Source organism: Tauraco erythrolophus, chromosome 2 (genome assembly GCF_009769465.1).
Source record: "Tauraco erythrolophus isolate bTauEry1 chromosome 2, bTauEry1.pri, whole genome shotgun sequence".
In the NCBI taxonomy this organism is placed as follows: domain Eukaryota; kingdom Metazoa; phylum Chordata; class Aves; order Musophagiformes; family Musophagidae; genus Tauraco; species Tauraco erythrolophus.
In genome coordinates, this window is record NC_141466.1 from 106,208,838 (window position 1) to 106,222,787 (window position 13,950).

Consider the following 13,950-nt stretch of genomic DNA (forward strand, 5'->3'; position numbering starts at 1 on the left):
TAAAGAAATGCTGCTTTTTGCTGTGAGGTACTCATGCTTTTTTAAGAGGATCACATGGTGTTCCTGAACTGAGTATCATTGCCCCAAGAGGTTTCCCCTCTTCTCACTGCCTTACTGCATTAAAACAAGAGACCCTAACTTGTCAAAACTCTGCTACCCCAAGGTCACCTGTCCAGAGCTGTCATCCTCGAAGTCCTATTCTCCAAATTACGTACTATGCACATTCTCTTGCTTTCTCTCCTTAGCTTCCTCAATCACATTCATTCATTTTCTCATTCATTTTCCTGTAGCAGCTTCAGAAGGAGTAAGGGGAAATACACATGAGAAGAAAGGCAAGACCAGTGTCAAAAAGGAATAGGAGAAATCTTTAGAAGACAGACGTTGGTGTAATAATTCTTAAGTACAGCTACCAGGAACATCGTGCACCCATCACACAACATGCTACTTGCTATGTTTTGACATTAGCTGTCAAAAGTGTGACCATTTAACAACTACCGCTCTCACAGGTGTGCAAAGACACCAAATGACATTTGGAGTGAGCTGAGATATGTAGCCTTGAAATGAGAGATTGTGCAGAAGTGAAAACTAGGCTTGGGTATTGAGAGGGAGAAAATAAGGGGATACAAAACACCTTCCTCATTTGTCCGTCTCCAAGTTTCTCCTAGATCAAGTCACTTCATTATTATTCAGCCCATTTTTCCAGGTCTGGATCACAAGCATTCCAAGTCTCGTGCAATCATAAATTAGTACCCCAAAAGAAGATGAAGCAGCAGCAGATTCGTAAAAAAAGCATTTAAGGGCTAAACTATTTGCATTAAAGGAATGAATTCCACAGTCATCCCAAGATTCCTGCATGAATACCTGTTTTGTAACCTTAACTCACTGCATCCTCGCTGAGGTATACTGGATGGAAAAGAATGCCATTTATTCCACCACAGCCTTGGTTACTCAGACTGAGTGCTTCAGATCTATTGATGGCACTTCTTCACAGAATCGTTTGGTTTGGAAGAGACATTGAAGATCATCGAATCCAACCATTAACCTAACACTGCCACTTCCTCCCATGCTGCTTTACCTCCCCATCCCCTAATGTGCTTCTTGTGTAAACTCATCACCAGACACACCATTTATCCAACTACACACTGCTTTATTAATTACTAATTTAGATAAGAATAAATAACACTAAGCTTGAAGGCACAGAAACAAATAGGTCATCATTAAAAGGTACAAGCAATAGAAAGGTAGAGGTCAGAACACCTGAAAAGTAGGGCACTCAAATACAGTGGCACAAAGGGAGACAAGGACTTTAGCTTGGAATATAAATGCAACATAACACGTGAAAAATCCAGTTCCGTATCCGTATCAACCACTAAATTTTGAATAGTTGCCACCAATACTTTGATGACCCACCAGTTAGAAGTTCCTAAACATTACAGATTTCAGCTTGATACCATGCCTGCCTTACACAAAACAGCACTTAACAAAACCAGGGTCATAATTGCATGGTGTAACTTATAAAGCTGTATGACTCCAGTATCAATCACACCAAATACAGGACTATCCAACCAATACGTATCTTAAGGGCGATTGGTTAGGACGTAGGTAGTAACAGGAGGTAATGAATAGTGAACATCAGAACAACAGATTTACACCAATACCAGAAGACAGACAGGTTTCTAAGGCTGGAGATTGTGTGAAGGCCAACAGGGCCGTTCTGTGATGAATCCAAAGAACAGATTTTGGAGAACTGTGCTTCTCTGAGATGTGGATCTGAGGTATGGAAGACAATCCAGTAAAACCAGAGAAAACGTGGTGGCTGGACCTCCCATTGAAACAAATTACAATGCAAAATTATTATTGGAACAGATCAAAAATAACTATATCGTGGTCTAGGTTATTTAAATAGAGTCTCATATTCTTCATCTTAGAGTACCTTAAAAAGGAGAATGAAGTTTGAAAGATTAATAGCTCTCACTTCAAATAATCTTAAGATATTCAACCACTGAAATGTATTGGGAAAAACGTTTCTGGAGACAGAATTTTACTACGGTATCTGGAGAAATAATCTCAACAACTAACACCACCAAAATTTATAGAAGAAATTGAAACTGAAAAATGGCAGAAATTAGGAGAAGCTGGTATAGTATTCATAGTTTGTTTGGTTAGCATAGATGAACGGGAAAAAATCAGGTAAGTAATGATACAGAAATACATAAGAATATGTTAATGAGTAGATGGACATAAGTGGTGTTTTGTTTTTTTTAAATAGTAGTAATTAAAAACAGCAGCCACGCAATGAAGGTAACAAAAGGACCATTCCTAATACAACTAAGGTGCTGTGGATGATTAAAAAAAGAAAAAAAATATTATTAGAAGTAACCTAAGCAAAAAATGGAGGCCTAAAACATAAAACCAGGCAAACATGCTAAGCTATACTTGTATAAGGACAAGATAAAATAGAGGAAGAAAAAGGACATTACAAATAAAGCATCATCTAAATCACAACTTTTGAGAAAGAATGGTTTTACCTGGGTATTTCTGGGACCCTAGTAGAAACCAACTGGATAAGATTTGGATATGAATAAAGATTGCTCCAAGTCTTAATATTATCACTAGAAAGCGTATCAATATGAATGGAATTTATTCTCTCAGACTGAAGAACAAATGCTAATAATAGGAGGCAGTCCCCCTTCAAAATGATAGCTGACAGAATTTTTCATAAGATGAATAGAAGGCAAAAAGAATACAAGTTTAGTTTTGTTAATTAATGAATATACTACAGGAGAGCTAACAGAAAATCAGTAAACTTGGATACAATGACTTCAAGTTAATTCTACTTAAATTATTCAGAAAAATAAATGGAATATGTTTGCAATTAAGATTCACAATTCCAAAATGGAAAATTTTGATACACTATTGAACCTAGGTGGTCCATTGAACTGACTAGTCCAATAATGAAACATGGTTTTCTGAAATGCCTTAAAATTAAAGAAAAAAAAAAGTAAAAGCATCCGAAGTCTAAAGTGAGGCACTGAAAAAATCTCTTAGGAACTCCAAAACTAATAGAATAATTTCCTCAAAGGGAGAGTCCATAAGACAGCATCTGTAGTTTACATACTTGGTCTTTGGCATTTAACTAATGTCAGTTAGCAAGTTAGGATTCTAAATACCAGTCAGCAGCTAGGCCTGGACCAAACCTAAGCGCTCTTCTGTTCTTAAGCTTTTGTGATTAGCATACCTGGGTTTTCCTTTACTAATCTTGAAGTGCCTTTTGTCATAAAATGTTATGCTTTGAAGTCTGTTCCTGGTTTTGGAGGATAACTCATTTTCATAGAAATGAATTTGTTTCTCCAACTTTGGCATTGGGAACACCAGGTTCTTAGAAGGAACCAGCTCAGACTCGTTTCAAAACAAGTGCACCTTGACTGGTTGGAATATAATTAGTATCTTAAGCATTCCCAAGGATTACATTTCAAAGCTTTTGCATTACTCATAGCAATTAAGATGCACCAAGGAGGTTTTATAGTTTTAGCTCTAACTCTCTAATTAGTGATTTTAAAACACACATACTTTACATTGACTTGCCTTTCCATATGGCCAAATATATAAAGCACAACATTTTAATCCAAATAGCAGCTTTTTAAAAAAACATCGGTATGCCCAACATAATGTTAAAGGAATTTGTTATTTTTTTTCCGAGAGAAGAACACAGAGATGCAGTGACTTGACAGTCACTTTCAGTGAAGCCCCATTCCACTATGAAAAATGTACAGTCTACAGTATTTTAAATGAATCATAATACAGCTTACATCGTTAATGCCCGATCACAGTGCCAGAGGAGTTCAAAGAGCCCTTACTAAAACCAGCAGTAGAATACGATGGTTGTGCAAGCCACTGAAGTACCTACTTTGTAGCCAGAAGTAATTATGTTCATCTGCTAATCTGTTCTGGAGAAACTCAATCAAACAGGCAGAGATCACATCTACCAGATAAGAGCTCCATGCAAGACACAGGGGCTGCTGCTTTTCTTGAAAACACAGATAAAAGACAAAATAGCATTTTTTGTCCGTGACAGTGCAACATACACCCTTTGGAATAAAAAAATCTCAGCGTTGGGAATGCATACCGACGATAAGGAATAACTGTATTTAGTTCCTTCCTCTGCTTCAGAGAGTGCAAATCTGTATCTCCAGATCACACCACAACTATGAAGTTCTTGACTTTCACAAACTCAGGAACCTCAGCTTTAAGAATCCATTATTATGAGGCCAGACACCCATTTGCCTCTGTGTATCTTGCCTTTACTCCTCACTCCTCTTAAAATAATGATGGAATGAGACAGAATCTTGAACCTTCACCTGAACTGTACAATACATCTCACTTCAAAAGGCTATGAGTTCACGCTGTTCAGCTAGTTTAAATCAATACAAAATATTTCAGAGCTATAATCATGTGATACAGATTTAAACCTGGAAGCACGCGTAATGGAGCTTGTGTTTTGGAGTGGCACAGCGCTAGATCAAAGTAAGCACATGCAACCTGCAACTTCACGTAAAACAAAGAACACTAGAGTCCAAGCAACAGCAAAAGGTCTTACTGAAATGATTACTGTCTGCTTTCAAACCAGAGAGGAACTAAAGCACATCCGGGGGGGAAGAAAAAAAAAGTAGAAAAAAAAATTGTAACATAGACAGAACTATGTACCCTATTCTTATCTCATGTCCTCAAACAGCTAAGCTGCTTGTGGCAGCTTACCAAAATGAGTCCAAGCCTGAGCTGGAAGGCTTACATTTTATTCAGGTGGTTACTGTTTGGGAAATTGTAAATCTTCTGTTCTCTATGGCTTATAATGGAGCACATTAAGCAGACTTAAAACATAAAAGTTGCTGCCAGCAAAGTCAGAAAGAAAATTGGCAGAATTGTCAGTCTTTGTATTACCACAAAGAATATATATATAGAAAAATTATACCAAACCCTCAAATTGTAAGTGTGGAAAGTAAATCTGGAACATCAAGATGAGATAGTTGGAAGAATTTTACTGCTCCCCTTTTAATTTTTCATTATGGTCATACACTTCACCTTCTTGTATCTGGGGTTATTTTGCTTCTAACCCAAAAATCATTTATGTACATTAGCAAGGTGAAAAGATTCCAGTCTCTCCCAGAAGCTCCCAGTCACAAGAGTATTTGGTCCTCATTAATTTAAACCTCCAATCACCTCTAGAAAATTTAGAATACCTAGCTTTCTAACTGCCCAGAGGTAATAAAAAGTAATCATTATACACTAGCATAAAATACTTAATATCTATTTTGAGCTGTGTGCACTACTGTTTCTTGTAATCTTTTCATATATAAAATTGTTTTACCTACCGCAGTTCATCACCAGGTCACATCTGTGTGACAATACCAAAGTGATACTCCAGTAACATTTGTGCATACTGAAAAACAGCAAAAGCCTTTTTCTGTCAATATTCTCATATATGGGACAAGCACTTACATCACTGTTACCATCTGTATTACCTACACTTGTGGGAGCACATGGCAAAAAAAGTCTTCTATGTAAAATGAACCTTACACATCATTCTATTGGAATAAGATGGATTCTTATAGTGAACTAATTACACATATTCCTGCCTAATGTAACTTACTACAATTGCTGCAGGAATGGATTTGACTATTTATTAGCAAAAACGCCTAAGACTTGCTAAACGCATCATTTAAACACACCGGTAGGAAAAAGAACAAAGAATATTTCAAGATATCTTTCCTCTTTCATGACTGAGTATTCTCCCTTTCTGCAAGATAAGAGGTTTTATTTTTTAAGACTCAAAATCTTGTTTTTCAAAAGGAAAAGTCTGGACACATTAACATCACAGTGTTGGAACAGTTGAGAGCTGTAATGCATTAGCCATGACTTTACCCATCCTGCTGCCCCCCAACCAACCTGCTCCAAAGTACTACTGTTATACAACAATCCCTTGAAATCCCCTAATTTTATATTGTAACAATTATAAAGAAAGAATAGAAAAGATCTATTTTAGTGCCAGTCCTTTATGCATTACAAGGATTAAAGGCATTTCACTGCCTTTCTTCTGACATCCTATCTGGGCTTACAATTTTACATGTAAGGTCCAGGTACTCCCTATCCTCTTCTGATGTTTTATCATGTCTAACACAGAAATTAAACCATGTTTCTCAGGAAACAGAAAACAACGGCTACTTTCAAGCTCAGGCTACTTTCAAATTCCAACTTCAAGTAGCATAGCGATCTTTACTTCAGAACAGGAACATTAGACAAGAAAAACCTCGTGCTATCATAAATAGAGGACAGTAAATTCGGCATATCTACTTTGAGTTTATCACCTTTTTGTTTCAATGCATAGTTTTAGGTCCTGTGTAATTTTAATACACCAAGGGAAGAGAGACAATATTTGTAGATCTGGACAGGAGTTAAGTTTATTTTCATATTTTTCTGAAAAAGTGCTTTGTGTTAACTTTCTTCGCAAAAACTAACATTCCACGAAGTAGAAGAGCAGTTCTCAAAACAATACACCAGAACGATGGTCACTTTTCTACTTTGAAGCCAGGCGTACTTCTATTTCCAGTTCCTGCTGCAAATTTGCTTAAAACGCATCTTCTAACTATTTAACTTAAATACGTAAAGTGTCTTCCTCGCCACGTTTCATACAGGCCTCTGTGGATTTCTCACACAGACCTCCCTCGAGGGCACAGTAATGCACAGGCACTGCTCTCACGTTTTCCCCTTAGAACTGAACTCTTCTGGAACAAAACACTAAAAAAAAAAAATCCCCAAACAAGCAGCTAAGAAAACCAGTCTATCTGGCGGTACCTTTGCAGCTACCTGCAAGTATTAACAGCCTTTTTCATAACCACCGCACCGCGGAGGAAACACAAGGGAAGGTTTATTACAACGCTGCGTTTACAGAGCCTCCTGCAGACACCGTCCCCGTGAAGCAGCCAGCCTGACGCCCACCAGGAAGCTCACGACCGGCCCCGAGCACCCGGCGCGGCCTATCTGTGTTTCTGACGGCGGGCGGAGAGCTGCTGCCGCCGCCGCCCGCGGCTGAGGCAGCTGCGGCCCTCAGCCGCCCTTCCCCCGAGCCCTTCGGCAGGGAAAAGCCGCCCCCGGCCCCGCAGTGTTTCTGCCGCCCGCAGAAGGGCCGCGGACTAGGGAGGGGACGGCGGCAGCCGGGGCCGCCCCCGCGCCAAGGGCCGCCGCGCTTCCCACCACGGGCGCGGCCCGGGAGGGGGGGGCGGGAAGGAAGAAGGGTGGGAAGAAGCGGGCACTTACGCGCGCGCGCGCAGGAAAGAGGGCGGGGGAGGGGAGGGCAGGGGGTTATTTATAGCCCGGCTGCTAATTCGGGAAGCGGGATAACGCGCCCCGCGGAGCGCGGCACCTGCCGCTAGAACTCACCCCATCCCGCAGAGAGGCGCCGGCCCCTTTAAAACCGCAGGAGACCCCTCCCTCCAGCCGGCCTCCCCTCCCCCTCTCCGCCCGCCGGGAGCCTTCTGGGCCGCCAATCGGCGGCGGCGACGCAGCCGGGGCTGCGGGCAGCCAATCGGCGGGCTGCTTAGTGACCGGAGGGAAGGTGAGTGGGCAAGATGGAGGCAGCCGGCGAGGCGGTGGCGGTGCGCGCCGAGGAGCTGCGGGCGCCGGCCGCCTTCGTGGCTCCCCTGCAGCCTGAGATGGCTGCTACTGCCGTGGTGCTGCCCGAGCGTCTGCAGCGGCGGGAAGCGGAGCGGCAGCAGGGCGTGGAGCGGCAGCGGCAGAAGAAGGAGGCGCAGGTGGTGAAGGAGGAGCAGAGCGAGTTCTTCGTGGCCGCCTTCGCCCGGGAGCGGGAGGCCGTGGAGGCGCTCCTGGCGGCGGGGCCGCTGGAGGAGGCGGCCGCCCGCCTGCAGGGGCTGCAGAAGCTGCTGACCGAGAGCGTGCGGTTCCTGGCGCCCTACGAGCTGCGGCAGGGGCAGGAGGCCGTGGCGCGGCTCCAGGGGGACCTGGCGGCCCGCCGCCAGCAGCTGCAGCCCAAGAAGAAGTTCGCCTTCCGGGCCCTCAAGAAAGGAGCTCCGGGCAGCGAGCCGCGCCCTGCCGAGCCCGCGCGGCCTGCAGCCGCCGCGCCGGCCCCCGGCCACGGCCCCGGCCCCGCCGAAGGGGAGCCGGGCGGGCCGCCGCTGTGCGGGTTCTGCGGCGCCGAGGACGAGGAGCTGGAGCTCGGCCCCGCGGAGCTGCTGCAGCGCGACGTGGTGCTCTCCGAGCTGCGGGGCTGCCGGGTGCGGCTCCGCGGCAACGCCAACACGCTGCGGGTGCGGGACTGCCGGGGCTGCACCGTGCTCTGCGGGCCCGTTTCCACCTCCGTGCTGGTGGATGGCTGCAGCGATTGCCTCCTGGTGCTGGCCTGCCAGCAGCTCCGCACCCATCGCACCCGCGACAGCCGGTTCTACGTGCAGGTGACCAGCCGAGCCGTAATCGAGGACTGCACTATGGTCTCCTTCGCCCCTTATTCCTGGAGCTACCCTGGTATCGAGAGGGATTTCGAGTCTTCTGGGCTGGACAGAAACAGGAACAACTGGAACCTGGTGGATGACTTTGACTGGCTGGCGACTGACAAGCCCTCACCCAACTGGAGCCTCATCCCTGAGCAGGAAAGAATCAGCTGCTGGGACTGACTGCAGAGGCAGCTCGGTCCTGAGCAAGAGATCCTGGTGTAAATGTATTGATTCGTAAACAGTGGGACTGCATCCCCGATATGCCGTTTAATGATTCCATTCGGTATTTAAATTGTGAGTTACAATGTATGACTGGATTTTTTGAGTTGGAGAATACCAGTCAAATATAGTTTACTGTTCTTACACAAGTTGCTGCTATAATCTTTATGTGTCACTGTGGAATTTGCCAACTACTGCAGTACCTCATTGCTGAGTTTTTCTGATTAAGGTGGGAGCAGGGGCCACCAATACACAAACAACGTCGAGCCTCTATTAGAGCTGTTGTGCTGCTTTCACTCACACAAGCAAAATCTGATTTAGCTGCAAGTAGTACTGGAATAGAAAGAGCAAATACCAAATTTTTCATATTTTTGTGGTTTTCAAGTTACAGCGTACTGTCATCTGCATCTTACGGGCAGTATGGGAGAGGACTTTTATGAGGTTATGGGGACAATTAAATTTAAGTTGTCTTTATTCAGGCATTTATTTCAAGCGACATAAGTCCAAAGGAAAAAAGTCTCCTAATGAACATTTAATGCTCTCCTAATATATTAACAAATTGAAATTAACAAACCTATAGAGGCTATATAAATACTAAACCTTCACAGTCTGAAAATACTATGTGAAAGAATACTCTTTCTGTAAAAAGTTTTAGCTTGAATAAAATGAGTGCTTTGAGGGTATTTTTGGGGGCATACAGTAAGTGCTGATTAACATTACAGAAGTCAGGTAAACTGCTCTACTGCAGTCTGAAACTTGAGGGGAGAGATGTTCAGTTATGTGCTACTAGTTATTTCGTCTGCATACCAGACACTAAGCTTTGTGGTGCTGTGGTCTTAATTTACAGCACCCTGCTACTGTGTAACTGCAGTGTTGATAGAGGGAGTCAGTAAAAGGGGAAGATGAAGGGCTATATTCCAGTTCCAAAATTGCATGTTATCTTGCATAAAGTGCACAGTAACTTAAGTCCTGTTTCTTCATTCTTGCTAAATAAATAAAAAAAAGCAGCATTATGAAATAAAATGTTTTTACAATGCCTTATAAGTGGTGAAGTGACTACTATCCATACATAAACTATACATAGTAGTTCTAGGTTTCCGAAACTACTCCTTAACTTGTGACATTTTACAAGAAATAATTGTTTATCTTGCATAAGAATCAGTTTAGAGTTGTATTTTAAAACTGCAAAATATTTATGCTGCCCTACCATCATGTATATATGCCTCTAACCATCAAAAAAAATCACAATCATCAGAACCATCAAAAATCACATCATTACTATGAGAAGTACTTGAAACTTCATTTGAGTACTTGACAGGTTTTGAGCAGAGAAAATTATCTAACTTATTTTCAGCATATTTAACAGAGGGTTAAAAAAGGGGGATTTTTTTTTTTATAGATTCACAACTTTCAGTTTTGTTTACTTCTGTTAATGTGTACTTTGGGACTGAATTGGATTTTGCAATTCAAATATATTTGTTTTGAATTGTTTCAGTTGTCTTTTTATTAATGATGCTTCTTTGCATTGAAAACATTATATAATGATCTCAAGAAAACGCCCTTAGTCTTGCTTTAATGTATGTAATTTTTAATATGTGTTGTTAAAGGGATGTGATCAGATGAGGTTCTCAAGTATCTTAATTTTAATACATCCGTCTTACTACAGACCCTGATTTGGTAGTTAATCTTTCTTCCCCACATACCCCGGTAGTGCCAAATCAGTCCCCTTAGCATCCTCTGGTCCTGGGACTGGAAACTGTTCAGCCTGTAAAAAAACTACATAAATGCTTTTGTTCTGTTAGCCAAAAGCTATAAATGTTTACATTTACTTACTCTGTTGATGGATGCTGGCAAACCTAGAAATGGAGATATGGCCACTAGGCTGTAGCAGGTATCAGATGTGTGCCTCTCAGCACACTTGGAACCGGGATGGAAGTGCATTCCTGTGTTAGCTCTTGAGAACAGCAAGTCTGAAAAAGCTTAGTCAGGCAAATACTTCTATGTGATTTTATAGTTCTAAATAGGTACCTTCATATATATATGTACACACACATACACAGTTGTACATGTTTCTGTGCACCTTTTAAAAATCTTGATTTCCTAGAATCATACTAGGAGAAGTTAAAAACTATTTTGAAATAGAAATGTTAATAGTAATACAGTATGTGAACACAAGTTACACACTAGGAAAGGTTTGCTAGCATATTCATAGGATCTATCAGTATAGAAGATGCGACATTTTCAGGTCTGGAAGAAAGCGAAACACCTAAGGATTTCTATCTAATTATAGTTATTTTAACACCACTATAATATTTTTTATTAAAAATACATATGGAAAAGGAAGTTAAAATTAGTATAAGCACTAGCAGGCTGTCGTCTGTGTGTCCCAGAAGAAACACTTCCTCATGACAGCACCAGCACAGTCAGCTCATGTATTACACACCTGTGCTATAACCCCCAGCATTCTGCAGACCTTGTAAGTAGGAAAAAAGTAAAATGCCATGTGAGTGAGAGAATATTAGCTGCTATCCCAAAAGTACAGTTATTCATTTGAGAATCCGTTTTCTAGTCAAATCTAGTGAGAGGTGACAACTCAGATGTACTAAGAATTACATACTCATTAAGTGTCTATGAAACTATTTAAAAGCATGGTAGGAGTAACTGTATGAGTATGTATATATATATATATAAAAACACATTTTACAGGATAGTTAGATGTATATAATCTGCATTTAAAACTTCTCAGCTATTTCTTGAACTAATTTCTTAGCATCTGTTTTCTTAGAAAAAATTCTTTTTACTGTGACACAAACTAATGTTTCGGAAATAAGATGTTGGGGATACTTTGACAGGCCTAGACTATAGAGTTGTCCGGATTTTTTCATTGGAACTACTTACAGAGTAAATGCTAAACATGGAAAGACTAAAAGTCTATCCACAGTATTTGTAGCTTCATCATATTTCTTTACCTTTTGCCTCAACTGACAAGGCATCAGAAAAATTGTTTGTTGAAGAGGTCATAAGCATATCTTAAGTATGGAAGCAATGAAATAGCTTTACTGAGAGCGTTTGGTTTCAACAAGTGAGGAACGTTCTTCTGTCTTGTCTCTAGACGACTTGACAATGGAGCGTCTCACACATCGCACTGAATCAAACCTCTTCAGAGAGAGTGAGGAGTATGTCATGACGTGCCCTGAGCTGCCAGCGGCAAGCAGCCGGGCTCCTGAATTCCCCTTCCGATTCTTGCGACTGAGAAACTTTCAGAAGGAAGATTGGGTAGAGCTCGTGCGGCAGCTGGTTTGAGGAGATGTGCCAGGCTGTCTCCATTCTCCTGGGTCAAGGAGACCTGCGGTGCCAGCCTGGGCAGAGCCGCTTTGTCCCTCTGCTAATCGCAGCTTGGAGGAAGGAGGGCGGCACACGCTCGGTTTCTTCCCTCCGAGCAATAAGCAATGCTGACATGAAGAAAATGCCTGGCAGCCTCTTCTAGGCCAGGAGCCAGGATTGCTTTGTGTCTAACCTGCTAGGGAGAGCTTGCAAAAATCCTTCCCTGGAGATCCACGGGGGAAGAGGCACTTTGTTCCAGAGGCTTTGTGCGAGCCTGTGCGCTGAGCAGGCTCCATGGATGAGCGGGTAGCGAGTAAGAGCAGGCTCCCCGTCGTGCCAGAGGGAGGGCAGGAGCAGTCAGAACTGCTGCAAAAGCGAGCTGGTTTCAAGCTACCTTGCCTAATAGCAAGATGGAGGACAAGACAAGGGAGAAGACAGTTCAAGGAGCCCATTGAATGAGCATGTTCAGGGACGGTAATTCCCCAGCCAGTTAAGAAGGGGCAAGGGGTAAGGAAAAGGTAAAGATGACGTAGCCAGGAGCTAGGACCAGTTGCTGCCTGTGCAGCCCGTCGTACCAGGCTGGCCAGCAGACAGAGCAGTGGCACCACCAGCACTGCTTTGCCTCCACCTCCAGCAGTTTGTTGGTGTGACCTAAACGTTGGCCAGATTATGTAACGTGCATAACACAAGACTGAAGCAAACAAAGTCTCCTCAAGAACTTTAGCTCTGTTTTGCTTCTCATTGCCACCAGAATAACCAAGGAGCTTCTTTAATACCCTAAAGAAATTATTTTTTCTAGACATCAGTGTTACCCAACAATAAAGGGGTTAAAGTTTTTGTGTAAGAGTTTCATGAAGGGTTTAGTAGGCAGTAGGTGATTTACACATACCTAACTTTTCAGGTATCATCAGAAGGGGTTGAAAAACAAACACCTGCCAAGGATATGGTTGTGAACACCTTATGAGGATAACAGAAACATCAACACCATAAAACTAGGTGCAAATTGGCCCTGAATAGATGGCTCATTAGCAGAAAGGTAGGAAGTTTCTGAACAGTACAGGGTATTGAGGTGTGGAACCATTTTCCACAGGGAGTCAAAAGAATATATTCTTGGTTTAAACATTTTTGAAAGACAGCCTGGTTGGACAGCCCTCCTCCAGCTGACAGCCTTACCAAAATCTTTAAAGCCAGTGAAACTTTCTTAGTTCACCGCAGCGCTGTAACTCAACCTTTTAAAGCTCATATGTGTTTGTGAATGAAATAAAATAGTTCTATGCAAAAATATGCAACAACAACCCCACAGAAGAAAATTGAGACAATTCTTCAGCACTACAGAGAGCTTTGAGCTTTAGCACGTGTTGAGGCTGTGAGAGGTAGCAGGAACCAAAGTTTGCCTCCAGAGAAGCAGTTGAGAGCTTTGCTGCTGCATCCCTTGAGGCCACCATCTCACCTGGAGGTCCTGTCCCGAGAGGCGCCGATCCCCTCCATTCCTACTGGAGTCCAGGCATTTCCCCCTCCCTGCATCTGCTTCTCTGAATGCCAGGAACAAATATGAAGTTATGTGCATTCCCTGTTTATCTCACCCTGTTTCACTTCAATAGATTCTGATGTGGGCTCTAGCAAAATTGTTGTATGAAAAAATAGGTAAGAAATATGTGCATAAGAATTTCTTACTTCTCTGCTTTATATTTTTGAGGACGTGGGATTTTTTTAAAGCTTCTTCCTATTTAGGCAATAGCTATATGTAGACAAGGATCAAATCTCTGTGGCTTTACCTGGAATCACTTCAGATATTACAAAATACTTATGAATTCTTTAACGTAAAGAGTTTTTGTGAGTACATACAATCCTTCTCCCTCTCCTCTTCATATACATCCTACTTCTGTCTTTCCAAGTGGATTTCTCC

At 42.5% G+C, this 13,950-nt stretch overlaps 2 protein-coding genes across 2 annotated transcripts in view; one reads left to right on the forward strand and one right to left on the reverse strand.

Moving 5' to 3' along the window:
- The window catches only part of BICRAL (BICRA like chromatin remodeling complex associated protein), a 45,919-nt gene extending 38,445 nt beyond the window's left edge, over window positions 1-7,474 (reverse strand). The window contains exon 1 of the mRNA XM_086631700.1: window positions 7,435-7,474. The gene's annotated coding sequence lies outside the window, so the exon portion shown is untranslated. The remainder of the gene's footprint in view (window positions 1-7,434) is intronic.
- Window positions 7,475-7,622: 148 nt separating this feature from the next.
- On the forward strand, window positions 7,623-8,869 carry TBCC (tubulin folding cofactor C). The gene has a single exon (XM_009990958.2). It carries the CDS (start codon window positions 7,623-7,625, stop codon window positions 8,679-8,681), a length of 1,059 nt encoding a protein of 352 aa, XP_009989260.2. The 3' UTR covers window positions 8,682-8,869.
- Window positions 8,870-13,950: the final 5,081 nt, after the last annotated feature.

What these genes read in the sequence shown, in the direction of transcription:
- TBCC (XM_009990958.2), top strand. Translation starts at nt 7,623, where the DNA reads ATGGAGGCAGCCGGCGAGGCGGTGGCGGTGCGCGCCGAGGAGCTGCGG.